The sequence below is a fragment of the Lepidochelys kempii genome, chromosome 6 (genome assembly GCF_965140265.1).
Source record: "Lepidochelys kempii isolate rLepKem1 chromosome 6, rLepKem1.hap2, whole genome shotgun sequence".
Lineage (NCBI taxonomy): Eukaryota > Metazoa > Chordata > Testudines > Cheloniidae > Lepidochelys > Lepidochelys kempii.
The window spans coordinates 15,346,678-15,370,537 of record NC_133261.1 but is presented as its reverse complement, the minus strand read 5'-3'; the positions used below and the strand labels follow the sequence as shown (position 1 = coordinate 15,370,537).

Genomic DNA, 23,860 nt, shown 5'->3' with positions numbered 1-23,860 from the left:
AGTGAGCAAGCACCATGAGGAGCCTCTCATGGCAGCCAGGATCCGTGGGCAGGGGCCGGCACCAGGGGGCCAGCCACCACTCCGGCTCCCACAGCACAGAGCCAGGAGCCCAAGTGGGCTGGGCAGCTCTCACCAGCTTTCAATCCACCGGCTCCTAAATGGAAGGCAGAAATCTGTGGGGACACGTGACCCCATGTCCCCCTTCCCCCGCATCGCCTCAGCACGGGGGACTGTGAAGGAACCTTCAGCACTGGAGGTAACTGACTGAGCAGACCCCAGAGACATTTGAGGCACACCCTCACCATCTTGGGACTGCCCCACCCAAAGGAGTCTGGGACCACAGCAAGGCACCACCTGGACCCCAGAGGGAATCCTGCAGGAAACAAGCTGCTTGGTCGATTGGACCCACACCCCAAACTGAACGGACTGTAGGAAGTAGCCCAGAGCAGTGGATTCTGACTCCCCACTGGGAGGACACCAACCCCCTGTTCAGGAGTTGACATGTACAGGGCCCTGGGCTGGGACCCGCTAGAGAGGGAGGCCCAGGTCCCCCTAACTCTCCCTCTTAAAGACTGAGACTACTCAGCCCAGCACAGGGCGTAGAGCCAGGCAATCTAACCACTAAACTGTCCGGCCACCCAAGTCCCTGTTACAGCTGGTATCATATTATACAAAAATCCCCTAAACTTAATATTCCAAGTTCCCCAGTAACTCAGGGCCACTGTCAGGTAACTCACTTATATAAGACTTGTAGACCTCAAAGCCTCCTGCTAACTACTTAAACTAAATATTTCACAGGGTGTAGGCTGTAGCTTTCTTACAGTAGTGCTACATAAAATATCTTGAAGCTAGCTCTGTGAGCTACACAAGGATCTCAGAGTGCTATGCACAGATGGATGAATTAACTCTCCCCACCACACTTTGTGAGTGAGGAAGGGATGATCACCTCCATTTTACTGATGGGAAACTGAGGCACAGAACAGTTGAAGGCTAATTTTTCAAGCACCCACTAGTTTTGGGCGCCTAATTTGAGACTCCTGAGCCCTGCTATTCAGAGGTGCTGGGCAGGCCCAGCTTTAGCTGAATTCAATGAAGTCCTGGACCACAGAACCACCCACTCTATTGATATCCTGAGCCCCCACCCAGCTCTGCTGATGCCCGTCAAACCTGACCCTAGACCCCCACTATCCCATCCCTGGGACCCCTGCCACACACAGCTCTGGTGATAAGCCTCAATACCAACCCACAGTCCCCTGTCCCCGCAGCCCTGGCCTCCCCCACAGCTCTGCCAAGGCCCCTCAATCCCAACCTGCAGCCCTCTGCTATCCTAGCCCTATGCTCCCCCCAGAGACCTGTGCCAATGCCAGTCAATCCTAACCCACCTCCCCACTGCTATCCCAGCCCTGGGCTCCCCCCTCTCTCCCACCCACCCACAGCTTTGCTGATGCCCCTCAATCCCAACCTATTGCCAGGACCACCTACACCCAATGACCTGGGAAACCAGGAAGGAATAAAATCAACAAGCTCAAATTCCCTCTCCATTACACTGGTACGCCACTTCAGTGGGGTGTAGTTGTTAGCCAGCCTTGCAGTCCAACCGCCACCCAGCAAGACATGACCCAGGGCCAGCCACACCAATTCAGCAGGGGGAAGGGTGGGAATTATGACAGATGGAATTTTCCCCAATCTGTGGTGCCAGTTGGCTCCTCGCAGCACCCAGAGGCCATGGGGAGGGAGGACAGCCCCAGCCATCTCTGTCTGTGCCGGTCTCTGGGGCACAGACCTGCCCATACTGCTGGGCATTGCTCAATGTCTCCTATGGGAAAGCAGCAGGGTGAGGCAATCCAGGGGAGGTGGGCAGAACTGCTAAATACCAGGTCTTATAGTCCAGATCCCAGCACAGCCAGGGGCTGACTGGAGACGGAGGGAGCGCCAGCAAGAGTCTATGATGCTTTATCGGGGTGAGCATTACCTCACTGTAGTCCCAAACTGACCAAGGGAGGTGGGGTGACTCACTCGAGAGTCCAACAGATCCTTTGTTGTTGCCTAGGCCAGCATCCTTTGTTCCTGTGAGGCTGGGCTGGGTTTGTCCCATACATATCCTGATGAGCTTGTTTTAAGCCATGAGGACACATTTTCAGCTTCATAACTATATACCCATGAAATTACAACCTATAACATCACTGTAACAACAATGCTCAGTGCATCAAGAGCCTTCTGAAGACACCTGACATGACAAACTTTGCATTGGATATCACACAATCATATTATAAGGATGAACATGGGGGTGCAGGGTGTTCCCCTGAGGTACAGAGCATCACACCGTCCTCCAGAATAATCTGAATTTTTTGCTTTAGGTTTTTGGAAAGCAAAAAAAAGAATCCATTTCACCACAAGCTTGTTTGGAAGTTGTCAAAAGTGACAATTTCCCCCACAAAAATTGTTTACAAAACCCCATTTTCCAGGAGAGTTTTGACCAATTCCGAGGAGGCTATGCAAGGGCTGTGGTGAGTCAAATGACCCTGTGCCACGTACCCCTCTCTTCTGTGGTGTGACTTCAGGGGTGACAGGGGGAGGAAGATAACCCAGAGAATGATGGGACCCCTGCGGGGCATCAATAATCCTTCCTCTTCAGAGTGTCTTATTGCATGGGGAAACTGAGGCACAGAGCAGTGAATGACCCAGACAGGGGGCAAACCCAATTCTAGTTTAGTCACACATGAAAGACAGCCTCCCCACTCCCACCCATACCGTGTTACAAAGTAATGAAATTCCAGACCAGAACAGTTGTTTCTTATAGGTCTCCAGCAGGGCTGAAGTGGTGGTAGCATGAAGTGAAGCTTGGAATTCTTTTGGGACTGCACAGTTCAGACAACCCTGTTTCCTCTACAGCTCACAGGCTTTGCCTTCGGAGAGCTTTAATGCTCTCAGTGCCATCATGAGGGACCTGATGTTAGGCCAGGCTAACATGGAGAGGGTAGAAAGAAGATATGTTGAGCCAGGCTTATACCTGCATTTAATTGCTCCCCACTCCACTCACTAGGAGGTGGGGTTAGACATCCCCAATTCCTGCAGGCATGAGAATGTTTATATCACAATTTCCCCACTCTGTGGCTCAGGGTATTTACTGCCAAACCAGAGAAGAATGGAGGAGTTTACACTCTCAGTGCCATGTGGAACTTTCTGCCAGGTGATGCCAGCAGCCACGAGGGCCAGGGTTCCTCTTAACATTACTGTAACCCTTCTGCCTGTCAGAGTTGGCAGCAACAAGGGTGGGGGTTCAGTATCTAGGGGTTCCATTCCAATAACACAATGCAAAACCGGCTCGAGCCCCCACCCAGTGACCTGGGACAAATATATACCACCCCCGCTGGGCGCCTCCAAGAGGCAATACTTCCCCTCTCGCAAGCACAGCGTCTGAGTGTAGCAAAAGTCTTTTAATAACAGAGAGAAACAATGTGGCATTATGTCGTGGAAACACCACCAACCGGATTCATAACACAACCCATGAGCAAAAACCCACCCCAAGCAAATTGGGCCGTGTCCTTTCCCTTTGGTTCTTGAGTCCAGCAACCCCAAAGTCACCCAAAGTCCCAAAAGTCCAACAACCCAGAAGTCTCTGTCCCTGGTCAGTGCAGCCCCAGAGTTTCAAAATTTATCTGCAGTTTTACCTCCCAACCTGGGTGGAGATGGGGAGGTGTCAAGGTTTCTTCCCCACTCTGAACGCTAGGGTACAGATGTGGGGACCTGCATGAAAACCTCCTAAGCTTACTTTTACCAGCTTAGGTTAAAACTTCCCCAAGGTACAAACTATTTTACCTTTTGCCCTTGGACTTTCACTGCCATGACCAAACACCTAACCGGTATATTATTAGGAAAGAGTCAGTTTGGAAACATCTTTCCCCCAAAAAATCCTCCCAAAAGTTACCCCCCACCTTCCTGGGGAAGGTTTGGTAAAAATCCTCACCAATTTGCATAGGTGACCACAGACCCAGACCTTTTAATTTTAGCTCTTTAGTGATTTCAGCTTGTAGTAGGGGAGCCTCTGGTGCACCATCAGCCTAAAGTAAATGCAGCTCAGCAGCTAAACTCCTAATAGGATCAAAACTAGCTCTGATATTCCACGGGAGGGGGAGAGGGAAGTGCAATTGGCATATAGGCCCCTCAGCAGGGACCCCATACCACCAGGTATTAATACCTAACCCCCAAACTCTCTCAATTCACTGGGTTTTGGAACCCATGATCCTTGCCTAGCGAGTGCTGCTTAGTTGATGGCGAGTCCCTCCATCATAACAAAAGGCCAAGTACAGTTCCACTGTCCTTGATTCACATAATCAGGATAATAACAGTTTATTCTTCCTGCCCCAATAACAGAGACACTGGGGCTCCTGCAGCAGCCAAAGTGACCATCTAGGCGGGGTGGGTGTGCCTATGCAAATGAGATCAGCCCCTGAAGTTCTTTTCCACAACCCACCACAACTCACCACCAGATGTCAGGGTAGAGCTCATCCTGACTCCGCTTACATTACAAAACAGAAGCAGCATGAGCTGACAACCAGAAATGTGGGAAACCTATTCACCACCCTTCTCCATGAGGCAATACTTCCCCAGGTTCAAGCCCTGAGTTTGTGTATGAGAAAGCTTCCGTGGAGAGGAATTAGGGGGAACTACCAAAATGGTGACTCGAAAGTAAAGTAAAACACTTTCCCCACAGAATCTTGGTCCTCTGCCTGTTCCCAACTTGCAATGGGAAGGCCCAGTGGACATCAGCTTAGCACAGCAGTCCCTTTGCCCCTTGCTGCACCCCCACCCAGTTTGGTGTCCAAGATCAGGAAAATCCTAGCCTCCAGGGGTGCATTCAATCAGATGTACATCCTGCCTGAGGGTGGGGGGAAATGGTTGAGTGATGCTGTTCGGAGGTTCCACCAGCTAATCCAGTTCTTAGTGATTGGAGTGGGTGGCCACTACTGCCCCTTCTGCATTTTCTTTCACCAGAAGACCCTCCCAAAACACCTCAGGTTCAGCCCCTTACATCATCAGCTTAGTAATGATTTCAGCACTAGTGATCACTGGAAAGGTTGAAATAAGTTGAAAGGGTTTTCAGCTCTCTTTAAACTCTGGAGAAGATGGCCAAACAACACCTAAGATGCTTTAAGAAGAATCTGCTCCACATAGGAAAAGTCTATTGCCACTCCATCTTTCACTTGGATTTGACATCACTACCCAAGACTTAGCAAATGAGCTTACAGTTAGAGGAACTGTATTGTTCTCTACCCTTTAGTTATAGAATAAGATTTTGTTAGTCCTGCGCCCAAGTTTTAAACCAAACCAGCCAAAATTGATCACTTCGGCAAAGCTGCTCTGTCTACTGATCACCCAGGCAACCTAGGTGTGTCTGTGCAAATACAGGTTTCAGAGCAGTAGCTGTGTTAGTCTGTATCAGCAAAAATGGGTTAGTCTATAAGGTGCCACAAGGACTCCTCATTGAGCAAATACAGTTGGTTCCTCACATCTTTGCCCCCCGTTCCTCAGTTGATGGCAGAAGAGAGCTCAGTTTGAGCATAGGTTTATACTCTCCAGTTACTAGCCATAGGAGCACAAGACCCTCAACTGTCTGAGGAGAGTACTCTCCTCTACCATATGATACACCAGCACTAACTCTAAGGTCCCAGCACTCAGATATCTAGGCCAAAAGTCTCAGTGAATTTGCAGAGAGCAGGCCTAGAATCCACTCCAGTAGCTACTAAGATGGACTGTTAAGTAAGACACCAGTGCCTTTCTGAGCATGGCAGAAAGATCTTTAAGACTGTCACTGCAGGAAGGGACAGAGAGTCATGCCCTTCACTGCCTTTCCTACCTTCTCACCAGGGCTGGTAGGAGGCATGGCTTAGGACCAACTGTGCTGCCTCTCCCAGATCTGCCCTGCAGGGGTACACAGGAGATCAGCACACATTCAGCCCCTCATTGATACCTTACCCAGTTAGACACCCACTCAGAATGTTCTCATTCAGGACAGCCTCAGTTAACTGCCTTTTGGGTACCTAGGCTCTAGTTGTTTGGGGGATTATTTAGATCCAGCTCAGGTGTGGGGCTGTGGTGGGGGTCCAGCCACCATGAGTGAGAGGGGAACAGTGAGTGGAGAGATGGGACCAGACAAGTCACATCAGTTGGACTGATGTATCCATTAGTGCATAGAGGCAGTTAGCTCAAAGCCCTTGAGTTCCAATATTTGAATGGAGTGATTTGTTTGTCCTACCCCCTGCCCCCAAGAGCAGGGACTAGGCAAAGCAGATGGAGACAGCGGAGCATGAAGACTCAGCGTCCTCCCCACACCCCATTTACAATGGGGGAATACCTGAGTCATCATGGTTCCCTAGCTCTCTTACCACAGAAAAGACAACTGAATGTTCCCTCAGCAACAAGGCCCCCCCATCATTGATGTCATTGTATCAGAGGACATGACATGTGTGTGTGCTCCCCCTACCCCCTGCCCTGGCAGTGCCATGCCCCAAAGTGTTAAGGAAAAGCTAGCACATGTGACTCCATTTTGGTTTGAGGCCCACCATTGTCTAAAAGCAAGCACATCATGCACCAGGAGGAGTGTTCCTTAGATACTGCATTCCTGTGAAAATCCTCCTCCTTGTCTCCAGCCTGCCTTGACTCCCAGTACCTGTTTCTTTGTCAGTCCCTAAACTCCCTATTTTCTGGCCTTTGATGTAAGGCCTCCCATCCTGATAATGAAAGTCACTGATGCATTGCTTTAGGACCATGCTGTGTAATTAACATACTAGTTTAGCATGAGGAATGCACTAAGCAGGGATAGGTGGTAGATAAGAAAAGGGTTTGTTTATTGGCTAAGGTTTCCGATGCACAAGGGCAACATGCTTTGCTAAAAAGTATAACCTTTGTATAATCTGTACTCAGGGTCCCCTCCTGGCTAGCAGGGGGTCACCATGCTTGAGTGTAATAAACTTGGTGTTTTTTGGGAACTCGGCAGTTGTGGACTTTGTGCCTCAGCCTAGATTTGAGCTGTGTGTGACCTACCAGGTGTAATTTGTAACAAAAGGAAGGTACATAGTGGGTGTTTTATGGTAGAGCCATTGCTAAAAAGGAAGAAGCTCCCTCACCCTGCAGGTCAGATTATAGCTCCATACTGAAGATGGAATGCTCTTTTGGAAATCTGACCCTCAGTGGTCATCTTATCTTCTGGTCCTGAAGGAGAAGGTAGTGGTATGACTGGCTATAGTTAAACTGGGGACAGAAGAGGCTCTCACAGCCAGCCAGGTGGTGCTGAAGTGCCCCCCACCCCAGCTACCCCCACACTGAGGAATGAGACATTTCCATTGACTGGTTTATTTTGTTTTATTTTTGAAGAGGCAACTGGAGTTTCATACAGAGCCAGACTCCCCACAGGCTGCAGCCACCACAGCACCAGGTTTCTTAGAGGCTACATTGGAGTCCCCAGAGGCTGTGGGTGCCATAGCAACAGCACCAGACTCCCCCAAGGCAGCATCAATGGCACCCATCCGGTATCCTCTGTGGTAGCGCTTGGTGGAGCAGTAGCAACCCAGGATTCCCAGGAAGACAAAGAGTGAGCACAGCACTGCTATGGCCAGGGTGGTGACGGAGAAGGAGAGCCGCAGCCCTGTGGGAAAGGAATACAGAGCAGTACTCAGGAGAGAGGCTGTGAGGACACGTGGTCAAAGCAGCCTGGCTCCCAGAGCCTCCTAAAGCTATCATCAACCCTTGTGTCTTGGGGGGGGGGGGGGAAGAGACAGGAATCAACCCAGCAAGGCTAATTTTTCCACCCCCTCCTGGGCACTGCTCCATGCTTGTGGGACATGGGGCTTGCCCCCCCCCCCATTTCTGTTTGGAAGAGCCTGACTCCAGATCTCCCCTCATCCCAGATTTCCAGGATTTGGGGCCCTGCAGCCAATGACAGCAGCCCCATTAGTCAGTTGGCTAGGTGATGAGACAATAAGAAGTTGCCCAGACTGCTCATGGCCTTGCTCGTGGCTACATCAAGCAACAACTCACCCACTGACAGATGGGTCATGGGAGTCAGTCTCACTCCAGTCAGCCCCCCCCCCACCCCATGACAGAGGGCAGATCAGAGCACTCACCTGAGGACTCCTTCATGTCCCCTCTCACGATGGGGTTCATGGCCCGATTGGGAGAGAACAGGACAGGGTGGATGGCTTTAGGGGTGCCAGAGATGGGCACAGTGTAAGAGAGCTCAACAGCCCCTGCCATGGTGGAGGTGGGCTCTGTAGAAGCCAGTGTTAGGGGTCTGGAGCCCAGTGTAGTGGAGGAATTGGAGGCCAGCTTGATAGGGCCAAGCTGGAGGTCTGCTTCTCCAAGGAGCCCTGCAGGGAAAGAGCAGTCACAGTCTGGGAGCCTCACCACCCTCCTCCTGCCATGCCAATGCCCACCAGCAATCAGCACAGGGTCTGGTGGGGTGGAAGCCACATGTGCAGCAAGCCAGATCTATCCAGCCCCCATATCAGAAGCAGTCGGGCTCAGCTTTGACATCAGCCAGATGGGAGCTTAGTCTCATGGGCAAGAGGGGCAGCTCTACTCCCCCAAATGCTAGAAGGGGCCAAATGCCCCTAGGGCAGCCCCTGCTCTGGTGCCAAGGAAGAGTGGTCTGGGGGTAGGGCACAGAGATTGGAGGATCCCAGGGACACATTAGCCCAGGCCAGCCTCCCCCAGCCCACCAAGGAATGGCAGAAGCCAGGCAAGCTCCTCCAGAAGGATGGGGGGGGGGGCGCATGCAAGGTTACCTTCCCTTTCCTGAGGCAGATGCCGGCGCCGCCTCCTGCTCCCACAGCCAGCAGGGGAAGCACAGCAGGAGCAGTCTCCTCCGTCATGGGAGTGCCAGGCTGCAGTGGCTGGATCATAGGAGCAGGCCTTGTTGTGCTGGTCGGCAGGGCCGGCAGCCACAGCCTTCAGGTGGCACAGGAGGTAGATCTGAAAGCATGAAAGATGTCACAGCCAGATGTGGTTCTGTATGGGATGCAGGGAGAGCCCAGAGCTCAACTTACTGTGAGGTCAGGCTGAGGGAACCCTCTTCCCATACAGCACCCATTCTGCCCCACACCCCTGGCCATCCATCTCTCTAAGAGAGAGGACGGGAGAGCTCATCTTATCTCCTCGCAGGGTCCTGTGGGAGAGTCCCACATGGAGACAGCAGCCATCTTGCATTGCTGACACCCACCCCATACAGGGAAGTCAGTGCCCTTCCAGGTGGCTCAGCCCCCTCCCCCCCATACTGACCTGGCTGTTGGAAGCACCGGTGAAGACAAATGTGTCCAGCTGGAAACGGAGGAACTGGTCTCCTCGTGGGGCAAGGAAGTGGGAGCGGCTGTGCTGCCCATCCACAAGGCACCTATAGGGAGGAGAGGGGTTACTCACCCAGCCTCCTCAGTGCCATGGAGCCAGCCATCATCCTGGCTCCCAGGCGGTCCACATGGGACCTGAGAAACAGCTGGGGGGGCACCTGACCCAGATCCAAGGGGTGGGGAGACAAGGAATTGTGGGGATTTGGGACAATGGTGGAGCAGCTGGCAGCCTGGAGATACAGGTTGTACAGGAGCAGTTCAAACCATTACTAATAACTAAGGCCCTACTAAATTCATGGCCATGAAAAACAAGTCATGGACTGAAATTTGGCCTGCCTCTCCCCCCTGTCCTGAAATCTGGTCACATGTGCCACATTTTACCCTATACTATACAGTAATCACAGGGGAGACCAGTGTTTCTCAAATTGGGGATCCTTACCCAAAAGGGAGTTGTGGGGGGGGGTCAAGGTTATTTTAGGGGGCTCATGGTATTGCCACCCTTACTTCTGTGCTGCCTTCAGAGCTGGGCGGCCCGAGAGCAGCGGCTGTTGGCCAGGCATCCAGCTCTGAAGGCAGCACCCTGCCAGCAGCCGTGCTAAAGTAAGGGTAGCAGTGCTGCAACCCTGCCTACAATAACTTTGTGACCGCCTGCCCCCCAAACTCCTTTTTGGGTCAGGATCCCTACAGTTACAACACTGGGACATTTCAGATTTCAATGCTGAAATAATGAAATTTGTAGAATTTTTTTAAATCCTACTACTGTGAAATTGACCAAAATGAACTCTGAATTTGGTAGGGCCCTACCAATAACTTAAAAGCCCACTGTCCACTTCCCTCCATGGGCCAGAACTGCCTAGTCCTGCTAGATAAAATGGTGCTTTGATAGTAGACACTGGAGCCCGTTCAGAGTCTTCTGCCCCAGACGCTCACCCGTGGTCTGTGATGACCTCATATTTCATGGAAGACTCTGCACTTGGCCGGGCCACACATTCATCCACGTAGATCCTCAGAGGTGCATGGCTGCCAGTTCTCACTGATGCCTGGATGTTTATCAGGTCACCAAGGTAGTAAGTGGGGTCAGACAGGGGGGACGACCAGGTACCTGAGGACAAAAGATGGGGGATGACACTCACCTGAACCCTCCTTGTTCCTGCCTAGCCAGCACTGCCCATCCCCCAGTACAGACTAGCAAGGAGTCTGCCAGAGAAAGGGGTATAAGGCAGGAGAGATCAACAAGAAAGCAGGAGGATTGGGGTGGCATCAACAGATCTGTGGGAAGGAAAACCCAAGGCTAGAATAATAGGGGCAGCAGGGTGGGACTGAGGGGTACTAACAGCTGGAATGGCAGGGGGCTATGGGTCAAAGTAAGGGGAGCTCAGGGATGAGGGGAAGGATGTTGTCAGGGCTGGGGGAGAACACAGAACTGAGGTGCACTGACTAACTTGGGATGCCCACACTTCCCCCTTTATGTGAACAGCTTAGGTAGTATCTGCATGAGCAATGAAGTGCCTTCCTAACTCATCCCCTGGAGACAAGCCTGGCTAGTGGGCTCCCTGTCATTTAGCCATAGACTGGGTGGGATCCCCAGGAGACTCCCAAGGTCCCCTTGAATACACCACCACTCACTGTCATATACATCCAGGGCAAAGTCCAGACGCCGTCTGTGCATTAGAGTGGAGCTGAAGGGGATCCAGGTGGGTTGGAGGCCCAAGGAAGAGACATTCCCAGTCCTGAACAGAGAAGAGACAGTCACTACCCCTTCTTCATACCCAGGATCTCCCATTGTGTGGTGGCACATGGCATTCTCCTTTGGAGATATCCTGGCAGCCATTGTGTAGCCCCTCCTGCTTTCCTATCACCCTGCCCCCCCCCCCCCCCAATAGCTCAGAGGTTAATCCCAGCAGGACACTCCAGTTACACATCATAGCATCTAGATCAGTGGTTCTCAAACTTGTACTGGGAACCCCTTTCACATATGGGGGGCTCCATACTTGTAATTAAAAACATTTACCACCATTATAAATGCTGGAGGCAAAGGGAGGTTTGGGGTGGAGGCTGACAGCTCACCTGGAGGGGTCCTGTGCCCCAGTTTGAGAACCCCTGATCTAGAGCCACCCCTCCATCCCCTGGCTCAGCCCAAGACTATGGTGTAGCCAGAGCAGAGCTGTGGTGAAGAAGCTGGCTGAGACATTCATGAGCCCTAGTACATTATCACTTCAGTCTCTATTGCCTTGTCTCACCGTGTGTGCATGGCACTAGTAGATCAGCATCGTGTGGGTGACAGGTAGGTCTTGTGGACCATCAGGCCCCACCAAGGCTCTGCTCAGTTGTGCTTCTCTGCAGCTGAGTCATGAGTATTAAAGACCTGGGCAGCTCTAGTTGACTGAATACCCAGCCTTGGTGTGACAGACCCTGCAATCACATCCCAGCCTCAGCAGGGCAATCCAGGACTCCTGACTCCCTGGCCATTAGCAAAGCTCAGTGGGACAGCCCTGCAATGCTGAGGATGAATAAGTCCAGGTAATGGGGAGAGACTTTGCTCCTTGAAGCAAGTTGGGACCCGTTCTCAGCCCCCCAACATTGCATGGAGGATGCTCACTCACCTGGGGTAGAAGCAGTCTATGGGGAGGGAGAAGGCGCTGGCTCGGATCACACCCCCCATGGCAGAAGGTCTGTAGTAAAGGAAGTTTCTGTAGTGGATGGTGTCAGGGAGGAGCTATGTGGAGCAAATACAGCCAAGAGTCAGTATCCCCCAAGGCTACTCAGCTGCACCCTGCTCCATCCATCCAGCAGCAGGGCATCCTGTCCAGCCACAGGCCAGGAGGATAGCTACTGTGACCAGCCAGAAAGGGGAGGTGCATACACCATTGAAGAGATACCCCAGAGCACCAGCCAGTAGGGCACCAGGTTTGACCCTCACAACCCTCCAGCAGCTGCCATTCAAGGGGGAAGGTAGTAAAGAGACTCTAGTTAGAGGGAGATGAGAATCACTGCTATATCAGTCAGCCCCCTCCTGGGCCAACATCAGGGCTTGGACCTAGTGCCTGGACTCCTAGGAGCAGAAGCTGCTACCACAAGATCCAGAGGAATCCATCTGCTAGCCAGGAGCTGGAGCAGAGTCAAGCCTCCATGGATCAGCCACTAGAGGGGGCATGCAGTGCCCTGAAGAGGGGGTTACAATGGTAACCTCCACCTGAGCATCTCATCACATGTGAACACTAATTAAGGCTCAGGACCCCTCCCCACCATGGCTAGTCTGTCATTTTCCAGACAGGGAAATGGAGAGTCCCTTCCTATAGGGGCACACTGAGTACTTGGGGAACCCTGGGTACTGCTTCCAGCTCAATAGTTCTAATGCCTGTAACTTCCCATTTTAGATCAGTCTGTGTTCCCACAGCTCCTGCAAATGCAGGAACCTGTGGGAAGAGGAAGGCAGGAGTTAGCCAAGCAATTCCACAAGCCAGCGTTCACAGATCTGCTTCAGCCCTTGCATTGTGCCCGTTCATTGGCAATGTTAGGCCCTCCATGGCCCCTGCTGTGCACTTAAGACACTGTACAATTCCCCCTAGTTCAGCTGCAACCATGAAGTGAAATGCTGTGGGTTAGTATCTGATGGCTAGAAGGCCCTCTCCCCTTGGCTCCCCTCCACCCAAGGGCTTCCTCTGAGCCAGATCCCCTATTCGTCTTCTCCTGCATGGGACAGGGTATATCCAGATTCAAGAAGAGCCTCATTGCAGTGAGTCTGCTCCATGTCCAGCACTGGAGTGAATGAATGTGAGGCCTGATTTCCATTACTCAGGAAATATGGGGGGGGGGGGGGGGGCATGCTGAGGATTGAAACTAGGCTGCACTCAGCAGGAGAGAGATTGACACCCACCCACATACCCAGCCCCTACTGGTCTCTGCTCTCACCTCCATGGTGGCCCCACATGCCGATAGCAGGTGTTCTAGCTGGAATCTATCTGGCCCAACAGCAGTCACGGCACAGCCAGCCCCCAGTGTCAGCTCCCTGGCAGAGACAGTCACGCCATTCCCAAAGAGATCCACCAGCACCGTGATCTGAAGCCGCGAGCTGCCACACACCACCGACACTGCAGATGGGGCACACAGGGGTTAACAGACTCACAGCCACAGCATCCTCCAGACACAAGAGCCCCCCCAAGATCCTATCCTGGGATTTACACCACTCCTAGGACTCAGGGCCATAATTCCAGTTTCTGCAACCCCAACATGCTCTTTCCACTCCATTCCAAACACCTGCCCTGTGCCTGAGAGGCCATCCTCTAGCCCTGGTACCTCCCAGGGTCCAGCTACCAGATCTGTGCTAGCAGGAGAGGGGATCTCCCCACCACCTCAACAGTTCATCCCCAGGTTCCTGCTGACCAGGGGCGTGTACTGATACCACCCCTGGGAAAAGCAGCCAGGGGCACTGTGGCCAGATGGACAAGCCCAGTGTCAGCAGAAGAAAGGGTGAGCATCCAGTGATGTGGTTAGAGGATCCACCAACCTCCATCACTGAGGGCGACGGGTCCCTTCTTCCACATTACACTGAGTGAGACAGTCATTAGACCTATGGCAGGTGAGTCCCTGGAGCTAGATGGCTATGAGTTGCACTAGCCCACTGGCCATATGCAGGGTCTGTGGAGAATCAGACCTTGTCCACACAATACTTCTCTGTCAGAGCTATATGGCAAAGCCCTCTAAGTGCAGGCTGAGCTTATGCCAACAGCAGATGTTTTCCGTCAGCAGAGTAATACCACCTCCTGGAACAACATTTGTTAAGCCCAGAAAGGCTCCCTTCTGTTGTCAAAGCTGTGTGTACATGGCAATTTTTGGCAGCTTACCATGTTCTCTCACACACCCCTGACTGACCAAAAAAACCTGAGTAGAGTCCTGGCCCTAGTCTGCCCAGAGTAGGTCTCCAACAGCCCCTAGCCTCCCACATCTTCCCTACTCAGACACAGGCCACCAGGAATCCTCTCCATTTCAGAGAAGTGGAAACTGGAGCCACAGCAGTGCCAGGTTCTACCAACCCCAGAGCTGAAATACCAGGTAGCTGCCTTTAGTCATCTACCTGACTGTGGAGGAGGAACAAGGAAACTCTGCATCAGCCAGCAGGTTACTCCCAGCTGCTGATAAAGCCAGGTGAGAGTGAGAACATTAACCCTTGAAGGACCCAAAAGGCATCCAGGAGCACCAATGCAGCTTGCTGCCAAGCATCAGGGCACGGGAGCAGGAAACCGAGTCAGATGTGACTCTGTGGGTACCTGAAGCCAGACACCCCAAAAATGAGGTACCCAGAAATCCAGCAGCCACTATGGAAAGCTTTGGTTTCAACAAGATCACCCCTGCAAAGCTAGGACTAGAACCCAGGGCCCCAGACTCAGAGCTCCCACCTGCTCTAGCCACTAGGGAATACCACCTCAGAAGTCTCACAAGTGGGCACAGGACTGTCCTGCTGGTATCTCCTTGTGTTACAGATCTCATGCCACCAGAGGCGCCTAGATAGCGACCACAAGAGGAACCTTCACTGTTGTCTCATTGTTGCTACTAAGCCCCGGGATGCCTGCCACCAAAATGCAGTGTTGGATCCTTTGAGGGGGCAGGTCTGTGAACCCAAGAACCGCTAACGCCCATCTTGCCTGGGACAAAGTCAAGGGAGGGGGAAGAGGAACATGGTGGATTCCTCACTGCAGAGCCCAGCTATATCTCATCACCTTTCTGTAGCACCTATGTCAATAACTGCTTCCCCAATCCACCACCAGTGGGCGAGAGACCATTCTGGTGAGTAGTGGCAGCAGCTGCCACTGTTTTACAAGACAACAGAAGCAAGGTGGGTGAGGTAGTATCTTTTATGGGTCATATTGGTCCACTAAGAGGAATTACCTCACTTACCTTGTCACTGTAATATCCTGGGACTGACATGGCTACACTGCCTAAAGAACGAGATTATGTTATTTAAGCCCAAGGGAAGTTGCATATTTAGGAGATTTACAGCCACAGACTGTAAAATGGAGCAACTTCCATGCCTGGCAACTGCAAGGAGTCCAGGGTTTCCCCACATGGGCCAGGAGGAAGTGAAGCTCTGTAGGCACCCTGCCAGCAGATAAATCACTGAGCAGGTGCCCAGAATACATGCCATATGGGAGAGCCCTAGGTTTTACCTAGCCAGAACATACAAGACTAAGGAAACACATGATCAACAGGACCTGGATCCGGCTCTGCCCACTCAGCAGCTCTTCCAGGAGGCTGGAGCCCAGAGCAGGAAGGCCCCACTCAGCTGGAGGATAAACCACAGCAAGAGGCTCACTTTGCACCTGGCACCCCTCATTCCCCCCACTTTACCTGAAGCATTTTGAGCCCAAGCACCAGTGACTAAGAGGAGCAAAGCCCAGCATGCCACAGGAGCTCCCATCTTCCACTCTCTACTCAGGAAACAGCCACATAAAGAGAAGTAGCCCCCAGTGGCTCATTTTATACCTGGGGCAGCAGCACTCAGGTGTCTGTGATTCCTCCATTACCAGCATGGGCCACAGCTCCAGTCCCATCCTCTGAAGCTTTGACAGGGGCAGGTGAGCGTAGCCAGCCAAAGCCAGGAGAGCTGCATCTGGTAGATGTGTGCAACCCTGAGCCCTTGTGGTTATAGGTTCAGCTCCTAGGGGTGGTAACTCTGCCCCTTTCCTAATGAGCCACCTACCCACTTCTGTAAGAGACTTTATGTCTGTTCACAACCCTTTTGTGATAAGAGCACGTTTGTTTGTAAAGTTTCTGTCCATTGTTTCCCTGTTTCCTCCAGCACTTGGGAATGAAACCCTCATACACAGCAAGACCATGACACCCCACCTCCCAGGCAAGGATCTCCTAGTTCTATGCACAGATGGATGAACTAACCCTCCCCCCATCTCAGTGAGGAAGGGATGACCACCCCCATTATACTGATGGGAAACTGACGCACAGAACAGTCAAAGGCTAATTTTTCAAGCACCCACTAGTTTTGGGTGCCTAATTTGAGACTCCTGGGGCCTACTGTTCAGAGGTGCTGGGCAGCCCTGGCTTCAGCTGAAATCAGTTGACTCCTGGACCCCAGAACCACCCACCTCAGTGCCATCCTGAGCCCCCACCCAGCTCTGCCGATGTCCGCCAAACCTGACCCTAGACCCTGGCTATCCCATCCCTGGGACCCCTGTCACACACAGCTCTGGTGTTGAGCCTCAATTCCAACCCACAGTCCCCTGTTACCCTAGCCCTGGCCTCCCCCACAGCTCTGCCGAGGCTCCTCAATCCCAACCTGTAACCCTCTGCTATCCTGGCCCAGGGCTCCCTACCCCAGCTCTCCTGATGCCCCTCAATCCCAGCCTATGGCCAGGGTCATCTACACACAATGACCTAGGAAACCAGGTAGGGATAAAACCAAGAAGCCCAAATTCCCTCTCTGGTATCGCGGAGTACTACTTCACTGAGGTGACCCATGGTGTCCATGTGTCTGGGCAGAGGTGTTAGCCAGCTGTGGTCTCACAGTCCTATGGCCCCTCTAGTGAGATGTGACCCAGGGCCCTGTGACACCAAGTTCAACAGGATGGTGGAGGGAGTGGGTGTGAAGTGTGACTGGGAAAATTCCATCTAGGTCTCTGGTGCAGCCCAGAGGCCATGGGGAGGGAGTAGTTGTCTGACAGCCCTGGCCATCTCTGTCTGTGCCGGTCTCTGGGGCACAGACCTGCCCATACTGCTGGGCATTGCTCAATGTTTCCAGTCTGCTACGGGGAAGCAGCAGGGTGAGGCAAGCCAGGGGAGGAGGGCAGGGCACCCTGGTGTCCCCGCCTCCTTCCAGCTGATAAATACCAGGTCCTAGTCCAGGTCCCAGCACAGCCAGGGACCTGGAAACAGAGGGATGATGAGGACTTCGGTGACCATGCTAGCTGGGCTCCTGCTCCTATACCTCGCCCCAGGGGGGCTGTGCCAGGGCTGTGGTGAGTCAAATGGCCCTGTGCCATGTACCCCTCCCCTCTGTGTTGTGTCTGTTGGGGTGGCAGGGGGAAGGGAGCCTTTCCCCACTGCCTTCCCCACCAGATCCTTCCCTTCCTCATGTAGCTACACTCCGCAGCCTGGGCACAGCCTGCTTTTCACTGTGGTACGAGCTACTCCTGTCGTCTCTGCTGCCGACACCAGTGTAGACATCACCCAGACCTGGAAGCTGGTTTGTCCAGTTTGCCTGGGGACTCAGGAGGAGTTTCCCTTCCTGATGCCCCATTGGAGGCTGAGCAATAATAGCCTCATTGTCCCTGCCATCCAGGGACAGCTGCTCTCCTCCCATCGTTCCTGCCTCTTACACCTGGCCTGGAAAATTTCACACATGGCCAGTGAGGGATAGAGAAGGGCAGGCAGGGATCAAGGATGCAGTTGTCTCTGGGCCAGGACACAGGTGACCTGCAGCATGGGACTGTGCCAGCACTGGGCACTGGAGAAGCTGGCTGGCTCAGGTGCCGAAGTCACACCCCACCTACCTGGGGGACTGCAGGGACTGGGTCCTTGCTTCACCATGTGCAAACTGCCTGTGCAGAGCATCTCTGCACAGCTACAATGCCAGGGAGAGACTGGGGGGTGGGCAGGGAGGCTTTTGGGGGGGCTGGTGAAGGTGGGTTTAGAAATGGGGTGTAATGGGGGGCTAGGGCTGGGGTGTGTTAACTTCCTCCTGGCTGATGCCTGGGGCCCCGCATCCCCCCCTCAGCTGGTTCTGAGGGCTGGGGGTGGGGGTGAAGACCCCCAGCTGTGACTACCCATGTGTGATCCTGGCTCCTCCACCAGCTGTGAACAAGGATGAGAGCCCCCTGGTGAGGGATCTGCAGAAGAAGATGATCTATTCAGTGAATACTAGTGCCCCCCCGAACCCCAGCATCCTGCTTGCCCTGCGGCTGGCCCAGGACCACAACAGGCGCATCGAGCAGGACATGCTGAACAAACTGAGCCAGGATGCAGTACAGCGAGCTGGTAAGCGCTCCGTCCCCCTCCCCACACATAGACACCCACCGGGCGTGTGGGACCTGACACTGCCCCCGAATAGAACCACCCTTCCCAACCCAGCCACCCTGCATTGGGAAGTGGGGTCCCCAACAACCTCACATATAAAGTCAGACCCCTAAAAGGATAATGGTGACTCCACAACAAAGCTATTCCCCAAATATGCACCTCTCTGTGAGATAGAGGTGACCCCATAGCAACCCCCAAAACACAGCCATTTCCCCATGCCCACTGTGCCACACAGCACCCCCCAAAACCAGCCATCTGCCCATCCCCTTGGCATCCTATAGCACTCCGCAAAACAACCATTTCCCTGCCCCCTTTGCATCCCATAGCACCCCCCAAAACCACAGCAATGTCCCCATGCCCACTGTGTCCCACAGCACCCCCCAAAACACAGCCATCTCCCCACCCCCTTTGCATCCCATAGCACCCCATTGGGTACAACAAGGCTGGTGCTGAAACTGCTGCTCCCTTCCGAACAGCATGAAACCAAAGGGAGAAGAGAAAGGCAGGAAAATAAAGGGAGACAGATAGGAACAGACAGACAGACTGATGGGGTGGGGGGAGAAAGAGACACACCCAAGGGGAATGAGGTGCAGGGAGGCTGGGGCTGGGGCAGAGAGGCAGAGGATGAGCCTGGGGCATGGAAACAGAGGCAGAAATAGAGGCTGGGGCAGGGAGCATAGGGCAAGTTTGCATGGCCAGCCCCACTGACCCCCACCCCCGGCATACTGTTTTTCAGTTGCGTCCTTCTCCTCGGGCCAGGTGGCCCTCCATATCCTGGCTCAACAGGCCTCCTGCTCCAAACCCCGGCGGGTCTCTGCAAACGGCTCCACCATCAACCTGGTACGTCTCCTGGAGCAGAAGTTCCAGGTGGAATTGCAGAACATAGGTGAGGAGCCTGAGGCTTGCAGGGCCAGGGGGAAGATCCTGCCTGGCTCAACCCCTCTGCCCCCACACCGTCAAGCTCTCCCATCCCCTCAACCCCTTTCCCTTCTCTCTGCCCCTATCTCTCTGTGTCTCCCTCTCTCAGGCCCTTTCCCCCCATCCCACACCCTCCCCCTGTTTTGCCCCCTCTGTCCTGGCCCCAGTCTGTGAGTATGTCTGTGGCTAACAACAGGTCTCTCCCCCACAGTGAGCCATGGCAACCCCTTGACCAACTTCTACCAGCTCAGCTTGGATGTGCTGGCCCTATGCCAGCTGAACGGCCGCGTCTCACCAGCCAGAGCCAGTGCCCTCCTCAGCCCGGATCACAAGAAGTATTACCTCAGCGGCCAGTTCTCTGTGGGTAGGTAAAGGCACCCAGCCTCCTATACCTGGGGGGCCATGGCTTCCCCTATGGGGAGGTGGCATGAGTGACATGAGCTGGGATCCCTGTGACTGTCCCCATGGGGGTCGGTGTTCGGATGACCCTCTCCCTCACCCCTCTCTGGCGTGACAGTCCCATCTGAGCCGCTTTTCCGGTCCCCACAGACACTGCAGCGGTGGCAGTCCTGGCTCAGATCTGCCTGCAGACCAGGGGGCAGCCCCTCCCTCTGAAGGTGGATAAGAAGATCAGACAGAACGTGCAGTGGCTAGTGAAAAAAATCCTGAATGAGAAGAGAAGCGATGGAGTGATCGGGAACATCTACAGCACAGGGTTGGCCATGCAGGTGAGGGACCAGAGTCCCAGTGGGAATCAAAGGGGGTGGGACTGAATTCTAGCTTCACCCACAGCCCAAAGGCCCTCCCCACAACCCAGAGCAGCTGGATAATTCACCTGTGGAATAGTTAATGTCAGCAATTACTGTGTCATTGGTAGGTTCCGGAGTTAACACCATATTGTTATAAATGGAGATAGAAGGCCTTAAATATCCTCCCTTCTGTGTACATCCTACTCACCCGTCTGCTCTCTCCCTGGTGGGCCATCCAGACGTGTTCTTGTAGCCCCTTCCCAGCTGCCTTTGCTCACAGTCTTGTTCTCTATAACAGTCATGTTGGGCGTGGGCAACCAGGCCCCAGGGAGTAACCCTGCCTTCCTCTCTGTCTTCCACAGGCCTTATCCGTCTCATCCAGCTATCTCAAACCCGGGGACTGGAGTTGCCTCCACACTCTGCACACTGTCCTGGACAAGATTCCCCAGGGCACGTTCAAAAACCCCATGGCTGCTTCCCAGATCCTCCCTTCCCTGGAGAACAGGACCTACCTGGACGTGAGTAAGCTCAACTGCTCCATGGATCCAGGTAAGGAGAGTAGACCAAAGGCAGCATCCCTAGGGTGGCTAAGTCCAGATGCTAAGTCCAGATGGCTAAGTCCAGCACAGGACATAAGAACTGGTAGCACCCAGGCAGACAGAGCCCATTAATTCAACCGTGCAGAGGAAGGGTGCCCTAGTGGTTGGGCTCTTACCTGGCATTTAGAAAACCCATGTTCAGCTCCCTGCTCAGCCAATGACTCCTTGGACAAGTCTACACAAGGGGGAAAAAAACAACCCCTGGCAGCAAGGTTCAGAGCTTGGGTGAACTGACGTGGGGCTCACACTGTGAGGCTAGAAATAGTATGTAGATGTTTGGGCTAGGGCTGGAGCCTGGGTTCTGAAATATGGCGAGGGATTGGGTCTCAGAGCCTTCATGTCTGCACTGCTATTTTTAGCCCCAGAGCTCAAGCCCAAATCAGTGGACTCATGCTCTGAGACTTGCTGCCATGGGTTTTTTTGGATTTTTTGGCTGTGTAGCTGTACCCTGTGTCTCTGTGCCTCAGTTTTCCATCTGTACAATGTGGTTCATAGCACTGTCCTGCCTCATCGGGGGGTTGTTAAGGATGGTGATGGGGCCAACTAAAGTACCCGAGGCTGACAGAAGCACATGTAGCAAGGGTTGGGGGGGAAATGGGTTTTGACATTTCAAAAATTTGTTTCCATCCTGAATGAGGCTGAAAAGGCAAAAAAATCTCAAAAATGTTCACAAACTGAAAATCCAGTAAACAGACAAAAAATTTGATTGTTTTGATTTGTATAAATCAAAATGTTTCCTTTTGATAACGTCAAAGTGTTTCTACTACAAACTTCCTCGCTTTTTTTCTCTCTTTTTTACTAAATTTTTACTAAATTTTACTAAAATTTCTCAGCGAAAAGTTGTTTCAGGTTGAAAAACCAAAACGTTCCAGTTCAGCAATCTTTTGACCACACATTTTTTGAGGCGGGAGTTTCTACCAACCCAACACTGCTTCATGAACAGTTCGGACACTGAATTGGCATTTTTCTGGGAAAAAAAGGGTTCATTGAAAAATTCCTGCTCCGTTCTATGTGTAGCCCGTGCGGCTCTGTCTCCATCTAGTGACTAGATGGCCTAGAGATTTATGAGTCTCAATCTACCGTTCCTTCTCCTTAGCTCAATCACTAGAGCATCATCATCATAGATCCAGAGGCCCTGGGTTCAGTCCCAGCTAATCTCCTGCCCAGAGGGCCATTGCCTAGAACCTCTCTGTCTTTGCTTCTGCCTCTTTCTCTCCCCTTGACTCCAGTGGGACTGGAGTCCCTGCAGAGAGAAAGTCGCTCTCTCCAAGGTATACGTGGCAGTTCTTCACCCTCTCTCCTCTTTCTCCCCACACAGATAACCTCCCCCTGTCCACCACCAGGCCCGCCCCACCCACTAGCCGCCCACCTAGCATCAGAGTCACCTACACTGTTGCCGATGGTTTGAACAACACGTTCAACGACTCTATCAGTGTCACCGTGCCCCAGGGCTCCGTCCTTTTCAAGGTGATGGAGGTTGCCCAGGATAAAGACCCCAGCAAATTCAGGTACTTGTTCAGCCTGGCAATGTGGCACCCACCACTGCTGTCAGCGGCAGCGGCACAGAGCAGGCTAGATGGTAGCATGGGGCTCCTAGGGCAACAGAGATTTTAAAAACAGAGGGGTCCCTAGGATCATGGGGGGGTCGACATGCCCCTGCTACCCCGCCCTGCATGGCTCTCACAGCTAGCAGTGTGCTGAGGGCAGGTTAAACCCTCAGGGGCTGGGAAGGGGGATCAAGGCTGGCTCCGCCACATCACTCAGCTGGACAACATCTTACTGGGATGGGGAGATCGGAGCTCAGGCAGGGGCCAGCTCAGCTGCTTCTCAATCCCTTTCCCCACTGAATGGCGTGGGGTTCAGTCCCACTGTGTCCTCAGTTGCATGTCCCTGTGAAGCGGGGGGTGGGGAGGCTGTGAGGCAATGGTAACCAGTCCTCCTGCACAACTCTCTGTCTCTCTGTAGCTTCAAGTACACGCAGAGCTCCTGGGGCCCGTACATCATTTCTGTGCGGGGGCTGCAGGCTGATAACAACCAGCGCACCTACTGGCAGCTCCTGAGCAACGGCATCCCACTGAGCCAAGGTGGGACAGTGGGAAGAGCAGGGGTGGGGAGCAGTGTGAGGGGAGAGGGGGAGGAACAGGGCAGTGAGAGGCACAAGAGAAAGCGGGGATGAGAACCAGGAGAAGACAGGATCCCAAGGAGGGACTGGCATGCAGGTGGGTGGCTGGGGCTGAGGGGCCACTGACCCCGTTTATCCCTTACCCTCCCTTTCCTCTCCTCATGTTCCAGGTGCTGGGGACTACGTCGTCTATAATGGCGAGAGGCTGGAGGTCAGATTCTCCACTTACTGAGCTCCAGGGCACTGGCCAGCCTGGGGACAAGGGGTGTTCCAGAAGGTGAAACTTGTCCTGGCCTTTCTACTGTCCAGAGATTTCAGGGTTCAGCATCCCCCACCCATTCCCCCCAGAGCAGGGGGTAGGATGGGCCCCTGGGGACAACTGTGTCTTATATTCATGTCTGTGTGACTGTTTCCCAAACTCTGCCTGTGTCTGGCCCTCAGTCCTGAAATAAATGCTCTGCAAGAGCTCGCCATACCGCGAGGGTTATTCCAGGCAAGGAGAGGGGCTGAGAAACTGGGAATGTGGCTAATGGGGCCTCTGATGGGCACCCTCCATCTGGAAACACAGCACAGCCGCAGGGCTGCCATTTCCCTCACCATACATAAGGGCTCACCCTGGAGCCCATCCACTGCACTGGCCAATGGGGTGCTGGGCTTACCATGGAGTCACCATCACCTCTGGGGCCCTGGCCAATGGGGCACTGAGTAGTCAGTCCCCAGGCCTGGACTCTCCCTTGCTGTGGCACTAGGTGTAGCATCGTTAGTGGCAGGTCATTAAGGCTTTTGGTGTAGCAGGGCAGGCTGGAGGGCACTACTGGTGGAGAATGGGAGGCTAATGGTGTCAACAGCCCAGCTAAACCCTTCTTCCGCCTGGATCCCCAGCAGCTGCACTTCCTGGGCTCCTTGCCTCACACACTCTGGGTCCGAGCCCCCCAGCAGTGGCTGATCCACATGGGAGGGTGATGATTCTCCTAAAGCTGCCAGCCAGGGGGCATAGCCCTTTCGCCCTAGCAGTGGTGGCCTCAGCCTTTAGTGCTGAAGGTTCCAGATTCAAACCCAATCCAGTCAGTAACAAGTGCCTAGGGGGTGTTCTCCTCCTGGGTGAGG

At 53.4% G+C, this 23,860-nt stretch overlaps 2 protein-coding genes across 2 annotated transcripts; one reads left to right on the top strand and one right to left on the bottom strand.

The window, feature by feature from the left end:
• Positions 1–7,388: 7,388 nt before the first annotated feature.
• Positions 7,389–15,756, bottom strand: LOC140913796 (zona pellucida sperm-binding protein 3-like). Its single transcript, XM_073350593.1, has 9 exons — positions 15,687–15,756; positions 13,254–13,432; positions 11,945–12,057; positions 10,968–11,071; positions 10,272–10,443; positions 9,277–9,388; positions 8,784–8,970; positions 8,124–8,366; positions 7,389–7,645 (listed from the first exon to the last, which is right to left on the bottom strand). The coding sequence occupies exons 1-9, from the start codon at positions 15,754–15,756 to the stop codon at positions 7,389–7,391; spliced, it is 1,437 nt and encodes a 478-aa protein (XP_073206694.1).
• A 1,465-nt stretch (positions 15,757–17,221) lies between these two features.
• On the top strand, positions 17,222–23,206 carry LOC140913795 (transcobalamin-1-like). The gene is made up of 9 exons (XM_073350592.1): positions 17,222–17,308; positions 18,144–18,326; positions 19,102–19,251; positions 19,495–19,647; positions 19,833–20,011; positions 20,395–20,581; positions 21,950–22,139; positions 22,597–22,715; positions 22,924–23,206. The coding sequence occupies exons 1-9, from the start codon at positions 17,230–17,232 to the stop codon at positions 22,983–22,985; spliced, it is 1,302 nt and encodes a 433-aa protein (XP_073206693.1). The 5' UTR covers positions 17,222–17,229; the 3' UTR covers positions 22,986–23,206.
• The last annotated feature ends 654 nt before the right edge of the window (positions 23,207–23,860 follow it).